General features: G+C 40.4%; 1 protein-coding gene across 2 annotated transcripts in view; it reads right to left on the bottom strand.

Annotated features, from left to right (window-relative positions):
- Window positions 1-18,524, bottom strand: part of PTCHD4 (patched domain containing 4) — a 183,392-nt gene extending 164,868 nt beyond the window's left edge. The window contains exon 1 of one of the 2 annotated variants that reach the window (XM_088024353.1): window positions 17,925-18,524. In XM_088024353.1, coding sequence (XP_087880479.1) covers window positions 17,925-18,524 — 600 coding nt within the window. The remainder of the gene's footprint in view (window positions 1-17,924) is intronic. The other variant, XM_028097877.1, reaches the window with a different exon arrangement.
- Between the last annotated feature and the right edge of the window lie 1,458 nt (window positions 18,525-19,982).

Below are 19,982 nucleotides of genomic sequence, written 5' to 3'. Positions count from 1 at the left end.
TCCCAGGTACTCTCCCTCTACTGCTCCAGCTGATTCCAACCTTTGTCTTTGGAACTAGCTCAAGTCCCTCTTCAACCCAAAAACCTGAGGGAAAGACAAAGGCGATCCATGGTTCCTCTGGACTCCTTCCTATAGGAGGTAGTGTCTGCATACCTCATTGGGCATTGACTACCTCATTTCCTTACTGGACATATGTGAGAAGGCAACTATGTTGTGAACTTATCCAACCAAGTCAACTAAATTGTGAACTCCTTACTGGCAGGGATACTGATTCCGAAACACATAATCTATTACCAGCTTGCACATAGTGAGAAGTCCATAATCGTTTGTTCATTATACGAGGATAAATATTCAATATCTTCATATATTCTGAGTACCCTCAGAGTGGTAGTTATTAAGTAAAATTAGAAGGACTTTGGCTGCCAGTTTTCTCCAGTCTCAATTGGGGCAGGAAGGGATCATTTAAAAATTATATCAAATATGTTTCTATTTACAATGGTTCCTAGTCTACAAAGCCAGGATATGGACTTTGATTTCTGGTCTTCATAAAAACTAGGCATCAGCATGACTTATTAGAAAAAGAAGAACTATTTAGGGTTATTCTATGTTGTTAATAGAAAAAGGAATAATGGAATATTATAATAAAGAGAAATAGCTTTATAAGAGAGAAATGTCATGGTATTAGTCAGGTTTATTAGGGCTTCAGAGGAGTATTCCAAGAAAAGTGGCAGAAATTTGATCAATTAAGTGAGGTGCACATAAATTGAACTTAATAAAACTGCCTAAATTGCTTTGGAAAAAATGCTGTAGGGAATATACTTTTATTAGTTCTGGGTGAGGATGAATTTGATGATATGGTGAATCCTTTTCCACTTTTAATCTTGAGTTTCCCATGAAAACCATCAGGAATAACTTTAGAAATGTTATGTGCAGCCAAACTAACGATTGAAGGACCTATGTGGTCAGTGTGTGGTCAACATTGTAGTAGTAAGAATGTAGGCACTGCCGTAAGAACACTAGCTCCACTCCGGTCTGAGTGGACTTTGACAACTACTCAGTCTCTGTCGGTGCACAACTCCATTATGTGCTAGACCTACTCCCAGGGACCTACACCAGACATGCCATGGGCTATCCTATCCTCCAAAAAATTCAGTTCTCCAGAGATGAAAAAGACTTCTTGAACCTGTGGTCTTACTATCTCTAAATTAAAACAAACAACAATAATAAAAACCAAGAGAACTGAAATAATTACTGAGATAAGTAAAGCAAAATAAAAGTGTTGCTATAGGAGAGTCAGATAAATATATCTACGTTTTCTATTTATGAAGATTGAATTCACCGGGCAATTATTTAATGTTGCACTTCACCTTGCTAATACAAAGAATCCTCATGAAAAAGGAAAAAGGCACAGTTTCATTTTATGTTTCTGAACAAGGAGATTTGGAGTCCTGCAATTTCTACACAAACATTAACTCTCAGAAGCACACATCGACCATCCTTCATTCAGTGAAAGTGTGAGATATCTTTTGCAGATTGTTTACCCATTGTGTTCTGGAAAGATTTAACGTGACCTTTTGTTAATGATATAAAAGGGATTAATTTGTTTAATGGGGAATAAAAATGCTGATTTAGCACCCAAGTGGGCACTAAGTCAGAGACATTTATCAAACCAGATATCAGCCAAAACAAAAGTAGGAATTAACTCCTTATTCTTTGTAATTATTAAAAATGCTCAGCGTTTTAGCTGTGGTTGCTTCGCAATTTCAACACCTTAGTAGTCGTGGCTTCACGATTTCTACAAGTCTTGTACTTGTATATATGCCTCATTTTTGCTGGTTAAATAATCTCATGATTATCTTAACAGTTACTATGCATCAGGGAGGAAAGACCTGAAGGTGGGATGATTTTTGGGGTCATGGAAAGTTCCACTATTCAACAATCTTCTGGCCAGGTCTTGTTTGTGATTAATAACCATCAGGCTTTTTCATCTTGATATTACTTGGTCCATACCCATAAAATTTTCCTGCTTTGTATTCATTTTTTAAGTCTATAACATTATTAGGATTTTATGCTGACTTCATAACCTTCAGAGTAACTGATCAAAGCAAAATACTTCCTTATGGAGAGCAGTTTTCCACTGACCTCAATTTTAATGAATACATTTTGAAAAGAAAACATTTATTACCAGTTGAAATAGCATCTCTGAAAGACTTCTCCCACCAGTAAAGAGTAATTTTTTTTAATAGAGCACCTGAGGAGGCTGAATTTGATGTAAAGCCCGTGCTGGATTATTCAAAGCTCTGGATCATTTGACTCACCTTTAAGATTCAAGTTACCACACTGCACTGATTACTTCCCATTTAGTTGTCTTCCTTCTTCACTAGACTAGGTTTTTAGAAAAGAGGACCTGTAACTTATCTCTGTAACACCCCAGCCTCATGCAATTTCTGAAAGAATGTAAGCATGGAATACATCTTTATTGAGAAAGGCTATTCATTGAGATCAGGCAGATACAGAGAGAAGGAAGTTTGGAGCACGGAAGATACTTGCATATCTTTGTAAAGAATGGAACATATGTGTTTAAGACCCAGAAGACACATCAATTTCCCAAACTTAAAAGTCTGCTGAAAACAAAAAGGCTGTGAGGTGGAGAATGAGGTCTATGTATAAGAGATTATGTAGCCGGAGAGGAAAAGGCCACGAGAATATAATGACCATTTCCAAGGTCACGGGTAGAAGATGGTTCAAAAAAAAAAAAAAAAAACTAACAAAAGATCATAACCACCAGGGTTCTTCTTCACTGAAGGAAGAACAAATAGAAATACCTGTTTTAAGAGATATGAGGAATAATTTTCTTCAAGAGGGACATTAAATAGTGAATGGATTACTGAAAGAATTTATATACAACGAGGCTTTCCAAAATGTGTAGAATACTTTCCAAAATTTCTCTTAATGAAGCCTTATGAAAATATATGCACGAAATACGATGCTTAGGTCAGGTTCCTTTAGAAATGCATGCCACAATTACTGAATATTTTTTAGAACAGTAAATAAAAGAGAAATCAATTCCCTGTCTTGTATGCCTCTGCCAAACACAAGATGAGTATGGATTCAACTTTCTCAAATGCTTTTGCTTTTTCCAAAGATAAGGTATTTAATATAATGACAGGAGTCGGGTACCAAATATTTAACTTTCTTTTTGTGATATATAATGTCAAGTTTTCAGTGGCCAGTGGCCCACATCACATCATTCATATGCACTAGGAAAACATCTTTTTACCTCATTCTATCAAGTGATTTATAATTGCCATTTAAAAATAATAAGCAAGGGATTATATGACTTGTGAATCCACTAGGCTGCTAATGGAAAAGCTCTCCACTGACCCAAGAAGTGTGCTTAAATTGTTATGGCTCCTATGTAGCTGGAACTACTTTAAATATTCATTGCACTTTAATGAACATACTTTTCCTTTAATTAGACATAGTGTTAATACTGTTTTAATCAGAATTGATTTGACACTGATCTGGGGAAGCCAGGATCTGTTTATGAATGTGTTAGAAGTCTCAAGCTTGCTAAAACTAGTAGTTAACCTTCCCAGAACTCTTATGTCTAGAAAAGAAGTATAATACTATTTTCACAGCTGAAAAGATACAAGACATGGGATTTAGCTAAAGATTAAGTAAATTTTGGCTAAGCTAAGGCTGGGAATATTTTGAAATTCTTTAATATATGCTTTTAATACTCAAAATGTGACAATTAAAAAGATCATTAATTCACTGATCTTTCATTCATTCAACACATATTTATCTCCCACTGTGCACTTATCAAAAGGATGGGCTAGCAATGGATAGCATTAATGAATTAGTTACAAGGCAGCAAACAATGACCGCCTCATGATACGAAGGAATTTGGGTTATCCTGGTGAAAATTAAGGAGCTAATAACAACTTAATAAAAAGTGGAAGTCTATTTCAAGTCCTAGTATTATACTTCTTTGAACTCTCAAGATTTATTATCTTTGGCTCTATCACCATAATAATATTTATCATGTGCCTACAGGTTTTCTTCATTAATCTCCTTACAAAAATGTATTACGTAAGCATGTCTTTTAAAGTGTCAAGGGATATATTTTCCTAATGACTAGCAATCCAGGACATCTTTGGAGCATAACAAATTGATTAAGACATCATATTTCTGGCTGGTCAATACCAGATTAAGGAATTGTAGGAGAGGATGAAATTGTTTCTTTAGTTAAAGAGTTCTCATGGAGACAGTTTACCTGGTGGGGAAATGGCACTGTGATTGTTGGTATCAAGGCAAATGCTCTTTCCTTTGTGATCTCAGACAGGGCCCGCGGCTGGGGTTCACGGGAAACAACATTTCGCCCTTATTCTCTCATCCTTTGCAAAGTTGCTTGGTAGGATGGTGGGATCTTTCTGGTCTAAGGTCCTTCCATGTTTCTCAGTTTGGTTATCCACAGCAATCATACAAAGACTTTGAAAACACAAATGCTCAGGCCCTTTCCCCAGAGATTCTAATTCAGGGGTCTGGGGAGGGGTTCCAGGGCATCATAAAATTGGAAAGTTCCTGGATTTTTTCTTTTGAGAATCACTGAGCTATAGCAAGTAAAAAGCAGTAAAATTACTTCATAATAGGATGAGCCACTAGCTACTCTTAGAAGCTTAATCTTGGATGTGGTCCTTAACAAAGTAATTTACAGCATTTTGGAGTTGATCTATAAATAAATCAGGTCCTTCTAATTTGTATCCAGGGCTTTTCTCGGGACACCTGCTCCCCTGGAACTTGTTGACCTATATTTGTATCTTGCTTTTGTAAGTGCTTATACTTACAAAAGAGACATTTTAAATCACGTAAGAAAATGTTCTTTTCCTACAGCTTCTGTTGAGAAGGCAGAATATTTTGCTTTCTTCCTTATGCCTATTAAAGATAGTGAAAATCAGTTCCAAAAACACTGCCCCAGAAACACTCTAAAGATAATAATAAATGAACAATTAAATGAATTATGTCACCGTCACTTGCCAAACTTTTGAACTGATAAAATTATAATTATGAAAATGCTTATGAAAAAAATGAAAATAAACAAGATCAAAAAAGACATATACCATATATGACAACTATGTATCATATAGTTAAAGACTAGAAATAAATCGTTTATAGAATTGGTGAGTGAGATTATAAGAGATTTTTCACTTGGTTTCCTAAACTTTCCTTGGTTTTGTTATATTGTTGGATTGATATAAAAAGTAGCTATAATTTATTAAGAAACTTCCAAGTGCCAGAAATTTTGAAAATCTATAGAATGGATATTAATAACATGATTTTTTAACAGAAAAACTGAAGGACAAAGACATTAAGTAACATGTCTGAGTCATAGAGCTATGTCTCTATGACTCCAAATGACAAAATTGGATTCAAAGATTTGTCTGTTTCCTTTTTATTACCCTCTTCATCATTATTTAAAAATTTTAAAAGAGAGACTCAATCAATAAGAGCCCCACCTCCCATCTCAATCCATTAAGAAATAGGACCCACCTCAATAAAAACATTTGTCGCTTTAGGCTGTATGTTTAACATCATCAGTATGTTTTCTGGTTACTAAGCTGAGGGAGACGGGGATGCGAAGTGAGGATCTCTTATCAATTTGGTTATCAATTAACAAAATATTCTTCTATCAGGAAAAAGTCAAGTAGGATAACATCAGTTTATAAACAACTTTTTGAGATAAGTTAACTAAAAATATAAGGTTGGGAATTGTTAATAAGAGACATACTGATAAGATGTGATTCGTTGATAAAAAAAAGTCTAAAATTTCTCAGCCTAGAAGGGATCCAATTCCTTAAAAATAATCCCCAGTGTAAAAAGTGGCTGGAAAGAATGAAATGATAATAAAAGTCAAGTTGCTAATACAAGTTTTATGTGCCATTCCCTTAGAGAGATATGCTCTATCTATGAAAAGGGGTCATTAAACTAGTTCAGACCCTGAGCTTCTCAGCCCCCTGGGAGCTCTAGCAGGTGTATATCTGTCTCTGGGGACACTTAACTGGTGCCCCGCCATCCCCGTCTCCATGCTCCGTCACTCAGGCTCCGCCTCTCCCACCCAGGAATTGGCCCTAAAGAGATCACCCCGCAAACTGTACTGTGCAAGAAGACCTGGTTCCTGGGAAGAGAGAAATGGAATGCTAGAATTTTCTCTCATTTTTTTAAAGCTAGAAATATGAACCAGATATGATCACTGATCTTAAAAGTCTTGTAACCTTGAAGGAAAATAAGAGAGACTCTAAATAGCACATATACTCCTTCGTGCTGTTGTACGCATGTGTAATACCATGCTCCATCTTTGTTTCTAATGCAACATTTCATACGTGGCAGGGGTAACCTATCCTGTCTAGGGTTCAAATTTTGGCTTGCCAATATTCCCATGCTACAAATTCTCACTGATCTACACCCATCATCTACATTCTTTAATTAAATTTTTCTCTTGTGTATAAATATTTTTAATCTTCTCATAGATAAAATATGAAACAAAAGACATTTCTGTTAAATGGAATCTTTAGCCAGTGTAGTCTTTGGATAAGTGTCTTTTGTTCATTCAATCTTAATTTCACTAGCAAATAAACACTTGGAACTATTAAAACAATAAACGTAATTGGTTTCCTGTGGGCAGAATGTACAGATAAGGTCGTAGTAAGAAGAACTTAAATTTCAATTGCTTGTATCCTCACTTTGAGACAGGAACTCTGGCCCCTGAAAACTTTTACCCATGCATCTCTGGGAGTCCTTCTGCTATCTTTACTACATCCCAAATAGACTTTTCCTGGTCTTCTCCAGCCCTCTGGTTGATTACCACTACTGTGAGTTAGCACTGGTGCTGGTCCCTGGGACTCTCTGAAGTCAGGGCTGTGGTCTTCAGATGTGATTCTGTGAATTTTCATAATACTAGGTTGCTAGATAAAATACCGGACACCCGGTTAAATCTGAATATCTGATAGGTAAAGAAAACAATATATATATAAGACATACTTATACTAAAAAATTGTCTTTTGTTTATCCAAAATTCAAATTTAACTTGGTGCCCTGTATTTTTATTTGCTAAATCTGGCAACCCTACCAGGTGCCCAAGTCATGTCATGCTCCCTGCAGTCTCTCCTGAGCTAAAGTCACACGTGTGCTGTGTACAGGTGGAAAAAAGTCTCTCTCTCCCTCTTCTGATGACCTCTTGGCTCTTTGGCCCAAAGCTTCATTTTTTGTGTCTCATATGTCTCAGGACCACTCAAAGACACAGCTGTCAGTGTCTCTCTGTGGCCATCTATCTTTAGGGTTTAGACACAGCCTAAGAATGTCAGACTCACTGGGGTGGGCTTTTTTCCTTGTTCTCTTAGAATTTCCCCCAGGGCCTTGCCCTACAGATCTTCTTATTGGCTAGCTCCTCCCAGGCAAGTCAATGTATCTAATGAAGGCTACCAGCTCTTTTGGCTTATGAGGCACATATAGTTTTATTTCAGCAAAGACTTGCAACAAATCTGTAATAACAGACTGTGATTAAGGGAACTGCCTTCGAAGTACCTCTAAAGTGCATGGAAGTGTTTTCTACCTTTGGAAGCACTTAGAGAAACTCCATGGAAAAAGTGGCTTTGGGGCCTCAGCTTTTAAGAAATGTGGGTGAGTTTGACAGTATGAAAGAAATTCCAAGCAAAAGGAACAGTATAAATGGAGGTAAGAAAACAGGAAAGTTCAGGGTGGGCTTACTTTGGTTTGGTGACAGCATATGATGTACTGTAACCTGACATTAGAAGGAAAGTTGGGGGCCTGGCCAAGGAAAGTTCTCCTTGGCCATGGTCAGGAGATTGTAACTTCTTCTCCAGGCAATGGGAAGCACTTGAAGGATTTGGTTAGAAGAAAATATAATCAACAAAATATAATCAAGTCCTGTTACACAGACTATGTTCCAAGTGTGAGAAATTATAGGAGAGAGATTAGATTATCACACAAATAAAACAGGTAAGGGGTAATGAAGGCCCAAGGGGGAGAGAGGAGAAAGAAAAGGAAAAAATAATTGAAAAGGAGACTTTGGTTTGAAATCTTGGTAATCCATTTTAATCAGCAGAGGAGGGTTTTTGTTTTTATATTTATTTATTTATTTATTTTAAAATTCTGGATGCCCATGCCTCTTCCAGACTAATTAAGTCAGACTCTCTGGGGATGAGACCTACATATCAGTATTTTGAAGGCCACCCTCATGATTCCTACACTCAGGCAAGACTGAACACCATTATTGTAGAACAAGTGTTCTCTCACTTGAGTAGGAATCAGTCACCTACAGGGCTTGTTGGGTGCCACTCTTAAAGTTTCAGCAGATCTGGAATAAGGTCTGAGGATTCACATTTCTAACAAGTTCTTAGGTGGTGTGGATGCTGTTGGTCCAAGGACCATGCTAGGAGAACTCCTGGTGTCAGGACCCAGTATTTATAGCTGTTACTGGGTATATATGTCTTGGCTGGTTGGGGGTAGGGGAAAAAAGAGTTAATTACAGGTGATGGACATTCTGAGCCTGAGTAAATGATAGAATAGAGATGCCATTCAAAGAATCATAGATGTAGAAGAAAATAGAAATTTGGCTTGAATGAGAATATTGAGAGAATAGACAATGAAAAAGAGTGTTTTATGGGGGCCATTATAAATATGGGAGTAGTAAGAAGAGGGAGCCAGTAAGAAGTAGAGAACCATCAGAGACATATGAGGAGAACCAGAATGATGCAAATGCCTCTAGGGGAGAGAGTGGTCAAGGCTACTCTACTAAGAATATCACAAAAATGTAACCTCCGAGATACTTCTAAACCCAGTGAACATAGAAACCAAGGTCCCACACTTTCCTTATCTGCTCTTTTTTTTTTAAAGATTTTATTTATTCATTTGAGACACAGAGATACAGAGAGAGAGAGAGAGAGAGCATGAGCAGGGAGAGAGGCAGAGGGAGGGGGAGTAGCAGGCTCCCCACTGAGCAGGGAGCCCGATGTGGGGCTTGATCCCAGGATCCAGGGATCATGACCCGAGCTGAAGGCAGACGCTTAACCATCTGAGCCACCCAGGTGCCCCTCCTTATCTGCTCTTTACTATTCTTGGCAAATAGAGGTCACATTCAGAATGATAACCCTGGAGGCAGCTTAAGGTCTTTAGTGCAAAAAACAGAGGGATCTGTATCCTTCACACTGTACTTACTAAGGAAATAAGGATACTACCATATGGCAGAAAGATTTTCAGCTTTGAGGGCTGAAACAAAAAAGGCTTTTCACCTAATCGGGATAAGGGCAGAGTATCAGCACCCAAGGAATTAAGCTACCAGCATTTGTTAAGAATTTACAATGAACCGGGTGCCGTTCTAATGCTGTATGCCTTTCCTGCTCACAATGTGGTTCCTGGACCAGACCAGTGGCATCAGCATCACTTGCTAGAAATGCAGACTGTTACCCACACCAGACCTACTGAAACAGAATCTGTATTTTTAACAAGATCCCCAGATAACAATTAGAGCTTGAGAAGCACTGCTTTTGGGTATCATGAACTCATTTAACCTACTCAATACTAAGAGATAGGGACTATGAGGAGGGAGCTGAGTTACAAAGAGGTGAAAATAATTTGTACAGAGTCAGAGAGCTAATGGGGCAAAGATCTAAACACAGACAGTCTAGATCCATAATGTTACACCAACCCTCAAGAAAGTCTTACAATGGCCCTCAGCATCCTCCCCATCATCGCTGGAAACTTCCATCCACAGTGGCTCTCATCCAATGTTTCTAAGGTATATGTCCTCCCTTTTGTGCTCTGTGTCTACCATCCAACCCATGCATGTTAACTGCCTCAGCTTAGATCTCAGCTCACAGTCACCTCCTCAAGAAAACCGTTTCCAACACCCCAAGATTTGGTATTCCACTCATCCCACTCTCACAGCATATGTATTTTTCCTACCATGATAATCTGTAGTTATGAATTTATGTGATTTTTGTCTTTTTTACAAGGCTCAAGCTCCTGGAGGGCAGATGCACATCTGTTTTGTACCCCGCAGAATCTCCAGTGCCCAATACAGAGCCTGGCACATTGCTGACACAATCGTTACCTGGATGAGTGTGCACAGGAATGGCTTTTGAATCAAATGTGCATCTTGCCCATATTAGCATGAGCTACAGTGACAATCAGAACTGAACACTCTCTCCCTCCATGTAATTAAGAAACCCGGTGAGATGAAAGCACAGACCTGAATATTCAAAGGGAAGCATAAACTTTGAGCCTGAACCCGAACCATCCAGGCAAGTCTCCATTTTCCATGAACATTCAGGACCGCCTGAAGCTATGAGAACCTTTTGAACATATTTCCGCTTTCCAGAATCCAGAGCCTGTACTTTGCCTTCAGCCTTTGAGACAGCGGAGGAAAGTCAGAGTGGCCCAGGTGAGGCCTCTCCACGTTGGGAGGGTAGCTCTGGAGGGAAAACATTGGCTGTTCTAACACAAATCCTATAACTAAACAGCGTTAATTCATTCTGAGCACTGCTCTTCAGGTACCTTTCAGAGGCCCTGAATTCCCTTGAATGACAGAAATTAAGCCTTGATTTCAGTGAATGGCTCTGCCATAATAATCTTGTCTGAGAAAAGCATGGATTGCAAGGCCACTTTAAAAATATGCTCCACGGTAATTTCATGTTTCATTTTCCCAAATACTCTTGCTCCTATGGATAGTTCCTATACCTTGTGTTCTCATATTATATTAACATAATTAGACTAACTAAGCCTTAATGTTGCTACTCTTGTGAAATAACTGCAAAGGGGCTTGAGAAAAATGCTGCTGATGTTTTTTCTTGAAGAGATGATTAGATTTAATTTCAACATTTTTTGGAAAATATTGAACGACAGTAATGAGCTTTAAGCTTAACCAGGTGACAGGCCCGACTACAGATGATAGGGACGAGGGTTTCTCAGTGTGGAAGAGCTGCTCACTAATTCTCCAGGCGTTTCTTCAATGTCTCTATCATATGACTCAATGATATGGCTACAGGCTCAAGTACTCAATTTTCTTACGGGTGTTTTTGGTCTGAATTGACATGTGTTACTTTAGGTTCAGCCATGAATGAGGAATACTTAGGTCAACCTTGTGTCTTAGACCTGAGCTTCTCAAACTTTCAGATGCATATGAGTCATCTAGGCGCCTCGTGAAAATGCAGATTCCAGTCAGGTGTGACCTGGGGTGTTTTCATTTCTGATAAGCTCTCAGGTGATATTGCTGCTGCCGGTCCATATGCAACACTTTGGGGAACAAGGTCTTAGAAAACAAAACGAAATTGATTTTGTGGTTTTCAATGCAGCTTGGCACCCTTATAAGCCAGAAGCATTGCCTAAATGTTGCTGTGTGCCAGGGCTGTGATGAATGTAACCCTATCCACCAGCACACGGGCAGAAACAATCCAGAGAAATGAGTCACTTCCAGGATTTCACCCTGGGGAGGGGGCCCCCGGGGTGATCTCTTTGACTCAGGGAAGAAACAGACCTGCTGTCCAATCTAGAGCTGTCTTATGCAAATCTAGAATCTTGGAATTTCCAGACTTCCTCTTTAAAAATATTTATACTGAGCACATAGAGAAGTGTTTGAAAGTATCTAGAATAGGTTTGAGCATATGTTGATCACTCTAAAATTGAATTAAAAGCAATGTGGTCCAATAATGATGTAATAGTACTGGGTTAAAATGGAAAATACTCTCCAAATACAATCTAAAGGCAAAATGTAATATCTTGTTTCAGTTAAATAATGTGTGTCACAGAAAAGATTAAGAAAACAATGGTTAGAGCTAATTATTGCTTAAAGTGGCAGGAGAGGCAAAGGAGTGGTTCATTTTGTCGGGGGAGTGGCCTGAGTTCCTCCTATGCTTCTACCATGTTGATGTGTCTCTTTCACTTCTTTTTCTTACCCTTACCCCAAGCTCTTGGTAGTCCTACACCACTGAGGGAAGTACCAGAAGACTTTCAAAATGATTTTGATTTTCAAAAATGAAAAGAGTAAAAAATTATGAAAATTATTTAGTTTATTAAGAATAGGTCTTTGTTAAAGCCAGGGAGAAGGAGATAGACCCCCATACCAAGCAAGTCTTTTGCCCATTTGGATGCTCAGTGTTGTAGAGGTCATCAAGAGGACATAACCGCCAGTTGACCCACGAGCCGGACCTGGGCAATCAGAGGCTCCTCATCTCCTCCCCTGGCCTTGGTATGTATGTTCTGTCCACTAGTCTCATAGTGGGAGACGTTTCCAAGGATGGAGTCCTGAGAGAGCAATGTGTTGTTGAGACCATCTAGACAGGTATGTGACTGAACCCAATTAGGCCTCCATATAGACTTTTAAGATTCTTGCAGGCAGGTATAGAGGTCTACTCATCGTGGTGCTGCCCAAGACAAGCCTCGTAGGTAAGTTCTCTTGCTCATTACACCTGCCACCTTCCAATCTAGAGTGGCCTGCTTCTTTCTTTGGTCTCTCCTTGCTCTCTTTGTATGGGGACCAGTTTTTAAACCAGCACTCAGAAAAATTTAATTAACTAATCCTGACATGATGGCTAGGAAATAGATGTTACAATAATTCCACTAGGAAACTATGATTAACATCATTCAATAGCATAGTTCACATCTAACCAAACACATCTACTTTATTCCACAGGAAAAAATATTCTAATATATATTCCTAAATCCACTGTGATGATATTTATCTACTACATAGTGGAATGTTACAGAAGAATACTAGAACTTGAGGCCCAGACTGGTGATGAGACTTGTCCATTGTCACACAAATCTTTAAAGAACTGGCTTTAGAACTTAGATGTTCTGAACATTTCTCAATTTAGTCTGCATTGTATTATCCCATGCTACCACATCAATCATTCTTCCCGATGCCAATTTAAGACAAAAACACCCAAGCTTGTCTGGCACAAAATCCTCTGTCTGAAAACTTGGGGCCACATTATAGGCTTCCCACTTGCTGTTGATCCTAGAGCCTCACCATTGTTTGTTCTGAGTTGATGCGAAATGGTATTAAAGATGAAATCATGTGCCAGTGAGAAATTTGCTAAACAATTTGTAGCAGGTTTCATGGCAGGCAGAGGGTATGAGTTTGTCCAGACTGGAAGTTTCATTCCCTTATGGGTGAATAAGAGAAATGAGGCTTCATTTCTCCACCTTATGGATTGGTGAGTCTGAGGGAGCAGGGGCACTATTGTGAAAGATCAGCAGTGGTCTTTTAATGTGGATTTGAGATGGCTTGGAAATTACAGCACTAAATTTGTCTTAGTAAAAAGGCCTGTTGTAACAAAGAATGGTGCAGGGTATGATAGGACCTAATATAGTATTGTGATTAAGAATATGAACTTTGGTACAGCCAGACCTGGATTTAAATCCCAGCTCCAACATGTACTACCTTGGGAACCTCGTAGAAGTCCTTTAACCTCCTGGTCTTTACTTTCCTTACCTATCAAATGAGAATAAAAATATTCCCCTGACTCATAAACTTGGAAATATAACATGGTGTGTATAAAACTCCAGTACCACATAGTATGCAATGAAAACATTCAATAAGGTAGCAATGTTTTCCCCTATTAAGAGATAGAATCAGGAAGGTAAGTTTAATCAGAATATCCTGAGATTAAATCCTGACATGGACGTCTAATAAGATATTAGGATAAATTAAGGAAAGAGGTCTATAGAATGACCTTTCTTTTAAGTTTCTAAAACAATGTTGGTCCTCACTCTCCATGTTGGCTTAAGTTGCCCTTCCACTGAGACTGGAACAAAATAATCAATGGCAACATCTTCCAAACCTTGAAATGTACCCAAAGAAACACTGTCCCTTATTAAGAGGAAAGTCTTTTTTTGCTTCTGTTCTTAAGTGTGGTATATTGAAGCACAGACACTTCAGTTAAACATCTGTTCATAGGTGTGATATTAATGAAATTTAACAGGGAGGACAGGCTGCAGGGGAATCAAATCTGTTTCATTTCTTCCTCACCACTTGCTATGGACCACATTTGTCTGCTTCTTCTTTACCTGTGCCTTTCACCGTGGTAAAATAAAGAAGTGGGGACATGGAAATTGTTACTTTCTTAGAATTGGCCAGATGGAAAAGTGAGGTCATGATGGCCTACAATGAGTAATACCACCTGCAAACACCTGAGCCACTTGAATAATCATGGAAACATTTCTTGGAGTCCAGAGCAGTCCATGCTTAAGGATTTTGAGTGCCTGATTCATTTTATTCAAGTGCCTGGTTTCAGCAGTATGTTATGTATTTAATTTAAAAATTCAGTCTGGCCACATTGTATTTACTTATACAATATGTAGGTTTACTAAGTGGAAAAAAAAAAGGCCTCTAAACCAAAAACACTTTATAGAAACCTAGAGAATGTAGAGAATACCTTTAAAAATAAAAGCATGCCACAGAGGTTTGAAAAGTGGTGATAATTTTATGATATCACAGTGCAAATGTACAAATTAATAGGCTAATCAATGGTATGAATACTATCTACAAAGAACCAGATTCGGTTGGAGTGGGGGAACATAAATAGCGTGCATAGAAGGAATATAAGACATGACCTTTGTGTCTAATCAGGGATATAATAATGGATATAATAATATAAATATTTTAATGACAGGTACACTTATAGAGTTCATATTACATAGGTGTAGGAATTGTAGATTTTGGCATCTTTTCTACACAGTTTTTGAAAATGTGTGTATGTTTCATATCTTCTGTAGTATCCTAAGCTGACTCCTGTTTTTTTCATACTAGCTTTATTTGCGCCTCTGTTTGGAATTCCATGCCAGCCAACTTTCTATGTCCCTGCTTCTCTGGATCACCTTGTCAAGATAATCATGTTTGTCAGAAGTTCTAAACCCTTCTGTGCTCAGGAATATTTGGCTGTCTTAATAATATTTGGAAGATTCCCTTCCAATTGTCAGAACTGTTTCTGGCTACTTCTTTCTGTCAGTGTTTACATATCTACAGAGGATCTCCAAGAACTGACCTACTGCTTCTTTCATGTCAAGACATTGACAATTCCTACTCACATTACCCAGCCAGTGCTATTTATTTTGCATTTTTCCACAACTCCTGCTTCCCTGGCCCATCAGTAGCATTTCCCATCATGAAAATTTTCCATATTGAGTTGGGAAGGGTGGTGATCCAAGTATGAGAGAGGAAAGCAAAATGAATTAGCCATAAAATGTAAGTATAAAATTTCCCCTCAAATTGCATACACCAGAAGTTCTCAAACTCTACCTTGCATTAGCATCACAGGGACACCCTCTGAGAATCACTGCCACAGGTGAATCAAAATCATTTCCAAATAACATGTAATCCGAACAAAAGGCCATCTCATTTTGCTCCGTGACAAGTTCTTAACCTAGAAGTCCTTGGAGACACTTTGATAAAATTCTAGGTATCCGTGGTACTGCACAAATTATATATTATATTACATTAGCATGGGTGAGATTACCTCTGGATGCTTGAGAGGGCCTACTCCTCTCAAAAGAGACTCAAAGGATTCATTTTCCCATACAGCTTCTACAACTCCCACTGATGCCATGCAGAGAGAGTCAAGCCAGCACACTGGAGGAGGCATTGACATTAGAATGTAGCAGAATAGGGTCTACAGTTGGTAGAGCCAATGTGTAATTCTCCTGTTCTTTTTATGGTTAATAGAATAATTTTACTATTACTCCACTGACCTTTGTAATCAATTATTCCATTCTTCTTTGATTACCCACTGACTCCTACCAAGATGTAGATCTACCAACCAGCCAAGAAGTTTAGATGGAGCACCATTATAGGCTAGTGTGGTGTTGGCTCAATGAGGAACCCGGAAATTGCAGAGTCCCTGCTCGCAGATAACTCTGGGTGAAGATGCTGACATATATTACTTTTAAGCCCCACGAGAATAAGAACCTTTTTTTCTTACCCCAAATTCTGTCTTGTGAGCCTAGAAGAGCCCCTAGTAAATCACAGGAGCACAACCAATTATTAAATGAGTGAATCCAAGACCTCAGGGGTTTATACTGTAAATGTCATCATGATATTGCCAGGTAAACAAAATATTGGGGCAGTGGCTGATTGGACAAAGCTCTTACACCTGGAGAGTACTGCTGGATAAAGGAAATAAGGGACCCAACTAATAATGCATATGAATAATCTGCAAACTTGCCTCAATAGGGAAAACAAATTGAAGCTTAAATATGAAACAGTTTCAAACCTTTCTTTACACCAGATGTTTGGCATAGCTAAGAACTCAGATAAAAGACTGTAGACTGGGAAGATCACCTCTCCACTGCATCCTTTTCTGTAGCAAGTGATAATGTTGATGGTAAAGGAGTCAGGTAACAAAAAGCATGCTGCCTAGCCACATATATTCATCATGCTTCCTTCAGTAAGTGTGAAGCAGGCAAGCCCTTACCTAGATTTCAAGCTGATGAATCATCTGTCTAGTTTCAGTAAACCCCAGGGAACTGCTCAGCTTTGTAAAGCTGAAACCCTGTCAGCCTCTGGATGCATTTAAACAAGGACAACATGTTAAAAGGAGGCAGGTTATGAGGTTTCCTGAGGAATCCCTAGTTTCTAAGTGCATTAAGTCCTCCCTCAATGCACAAAAAAGAGCCTTAACAACAACAACAACAAAAAACCCTGAGAAAGTTCTTTTTAAAATCATGTGTAGATGCTGACTATATTAAATCCATAAACAGAAGTATTAATGATTTACTATATTAGGCCATCCATTTATCCACACTGAGGTCCTTCCTATCCCATTATCTCTATGGAAGCACATATATAGCCTTATATACGTGAGAAGAAAGAAAATTCCTCCTTCTTGGGAGACACCTGTCTTGGGAGTTCTTGGTTCTGAGCACACACAGGGTTGAGCATACAAATGGTGCAGTGACTCTTTTGGAAGTCACATTTGTCCCTGAAACTTCAGTCACCTGGAGACTGCATGCCTCATTGCCTGCAGCAGCTCAATCCTGACAGTGTAGAATGAGCTTAGAAATCTCATTTGAGGAACAAAATTTGAATTGAGAGTTTAAACAGCACAATATATTTAATGCTGAAATAATCTTTTTGCAATTTTTGTTGACTGTAGAATTCTTTCTTTCTTTCTTTCTTTCTTTCTTTCTTTCTTTCTTTCTTTCTTTCTTTTTTCTTTCTTTTCTTCTTTCTGCTATTGGGCTGTTATAATAATCTTGGTTTGGTTTGGATGTTGTCATGGAAAAGGAAGATAACAGGACTCAGTAAACTAGTACAGCAGTTAGCTGCATATCCCCATTTTTACACAGAAAATTTTTGCTTCTTTTGCTATGCTAACACACTTACACATGATTCCTGGAATCCCTACTACATTCAAATCCACTGCTTTCAGACACACACTCACAAGGCACCAAAACACAAAATCTCTGCATGTCAAAATCAAGCCAGGCCGAAGATGTAAATAGGTGGATATGGCACCAGGTGGATGTGTAATCAGTAATAAGAAATACATAGAGCCCCATAATGAAAAGAAATCCCCCAAATTGTTCAGGATGCCCCCTCCCCCTTCCATTCACTGATTTATTAACCCTGAACAAAGATGTAATTGCAGGGTCTCAGAAACAACTTTTTTCCATTTTTTTTTCATTTTTGGCATTTGTTTTGTTTGGCTTTGAATTTCTTAATATCTAGTCACCATTCATTGCCTGTTTTCTTCACTCAGTTGCCCATCTCCCCCCCCACCCAAGAAATGAGAGAAGCATTAGCTTCTGAGTCTTAAGGATGAGACCTCTGCATTTTCTTTGCTTGTTTAGGGCAAGAAATGAAGTGCTGCCTCTTTAATTGGCAGAAGCATGCAGGAGGAGCATACCTTTAATTTAGTGTTGGGATACCTCACTTGCACCCTGGCTGTTGTCTTATTGGAGACGGCAGCCTGCCTGAGATCCTCTAGCACTGAAATAATATCATCCAGCACGCATTTCTTATCCTGATTTTTCAACACACACAGATGGGAAAAAGTATAATTATAGCCCTTGTGGTTCACCTTCATTTCCAGCACGGCTCGGTGGGTCTGCAGGATCCCCTCAGCCTGGAGCAAAATATTGTCCCCGGGTGGGGAGAGGAGGATCACCCTGCCATACCTCCCAGGGGTGTGTAAGTCCGAATAGAGCTGGCTTTTGGACTGGTCCAGGGGGAAAAGGCTGCTGGCCAGGCTGCGCTCGATCTTGGCCAGACTGTGGCTGGGAGCGACCAGGCGCTCCAGGTCGCCCTCGGGCTGGAAGCGGTTGAGCGCGCTGAGGCCGAAGGTGATGGTCAGGACTGCGGGCACGGTGAGGAAAAAGACCGGGTGCCGGCTCACGCACAAGCCCAGCCTGTGGCAGAACGACTGGAGCCCTCTGCGAAGCACCTGCCGCAGCATCCTCCACCAGATCCAGCTCGCAGGCGCTCCCGGCCGTCTTAAAAAGCACATGTGACATGTGTAAGCGCCGGGCTACCCCCCACTCCCCCATCCCACCCCCTCCGGGCCAGCCCCCTTCCCCACACCGCCGCCTCCCCACCCCCGCCGCGTTCACCCCCAACCACTCCGCCTGGTCTTTCCTCGGCCCCACCTCCATGCGCTCCTACTACTCTTTCAAACACTGCAGCAAGTTGCAGCAAGGCGGGCAAATATCGACAGCGCGCGTGGGGGCCCGCGGCGGGCGCTGCGGGTGCTCCGCGGGGCCCACCTCTCCCCTGCCTCCCCGCGCTCTTGTCGCCTTCCGCGCCCCTCTCACCGCATGAGCAGCGTTCCCTCGGTCTAGCCCTTCATCTCGGTGCTGCAGTCCCCCGGCCTCCCTCGCTGGAGGTGGTTCCGTGCGGAGCGTCCCACAGATGTGGATTTCCTCTCCGTCCTGATGGGGTTCGGTGCCTAACTGGAACCATGTGCCTCGGTGTTGTAAGAAGCAGGCATGTGCCCCATAAGGGGCGGGGGGGGGGCGGGGAGGAGAGAGACTAGAAGGGAGGGAGCGGTGGTGGTGGGGAGCTAAGCTTTTCTTTTTTTAAGATGCGGGCAGTTATTTTTAGAGTTTTGTTTTCCCTCTTCCCTCCTCGCTGTAGTGAATGGAAGAGGAAACGGGTGAAGGTGCTGCTGGCCCATTGGAGCACTGGCAATTAGAGCCTGAGGCGCGGGGCGGGGGGGGGGGAGGGCGTGGAGGGAGGGAGCTCGAGGGCTCGTGGGGGCAAGCCGCGTTTTTGCCCCTCCAGTTTCCCTGTGCCCTCGAATTCTGCTTTTCTGCTGAAGAAAAGGGAGCAAAGAGGATGATGCTGCATTTTTAACATACCACAAAGCATGCAAGGGATTTCCTTGCAACACCTTCCACGCTGTCATTCCACAGACTAGTGGGCTGCAGCCCAGGGCTGCCAGAGACCCCATCTGTTGGTGGTGCGTTGCGGTTCTAGGAAATCTTTCCTAGCTGTGGTGATTGGAGGGGAGGCATTTGCCAGTAGCAGTCGCCTATGGCTTGGGGTGTGCGTGTGTGTATGTGTGTGTGTGTCTTGCGTGTTGGTAGTGAAGATCCACAGGCAATGTGTGGTTTCCCATAAAACGTTACATTCACTTTCTGTGCTTGTGAAGTTTAGGACAAAAAGTTCTTAAAGCTGGTTTCAGTTCCCTTCCCCCATTCTCCCTTCCATCAGGTTTACTCTGATACGAAGTGGACCGAGAGGCTATCTAATTTTCTCTTGGGAGTGGAATTCCAGAAACAAACATTTTGGGACTCCCATCACACAGTTTTTGCCTGAATAAAGAGGACTATTTGGCCAGGGGGAAGCACACTGGAGTCATTTGATGTGTAAAACTGTGAGTTTACTTCACCACAGAGGGAAGAAAACTCCCACCAGGTACAATTCATCCCTCAGTACCTACCACTGTGAAGATGAGAAACTCTCA

Source organism: Eumetopias jubatus, unplaced genomic scaffold (assembly GCF_037043125.1).
Source record: "Eumetopias jubatus isolate StellerSeaLion01/CBP00866 unplaced genomic scaffold, mEumJub1_p1.0 scaffold_6, whole genome shotgun sequence".
NCBI lineage: Eukaryota > Metazoa > Chordata > Mammalia > Carnivora > Otariidae > Eumetopias > Eumetopias jubatus.
This window is presented reverse-complemented; position numbering and strand designations above follow the sequence as displayed.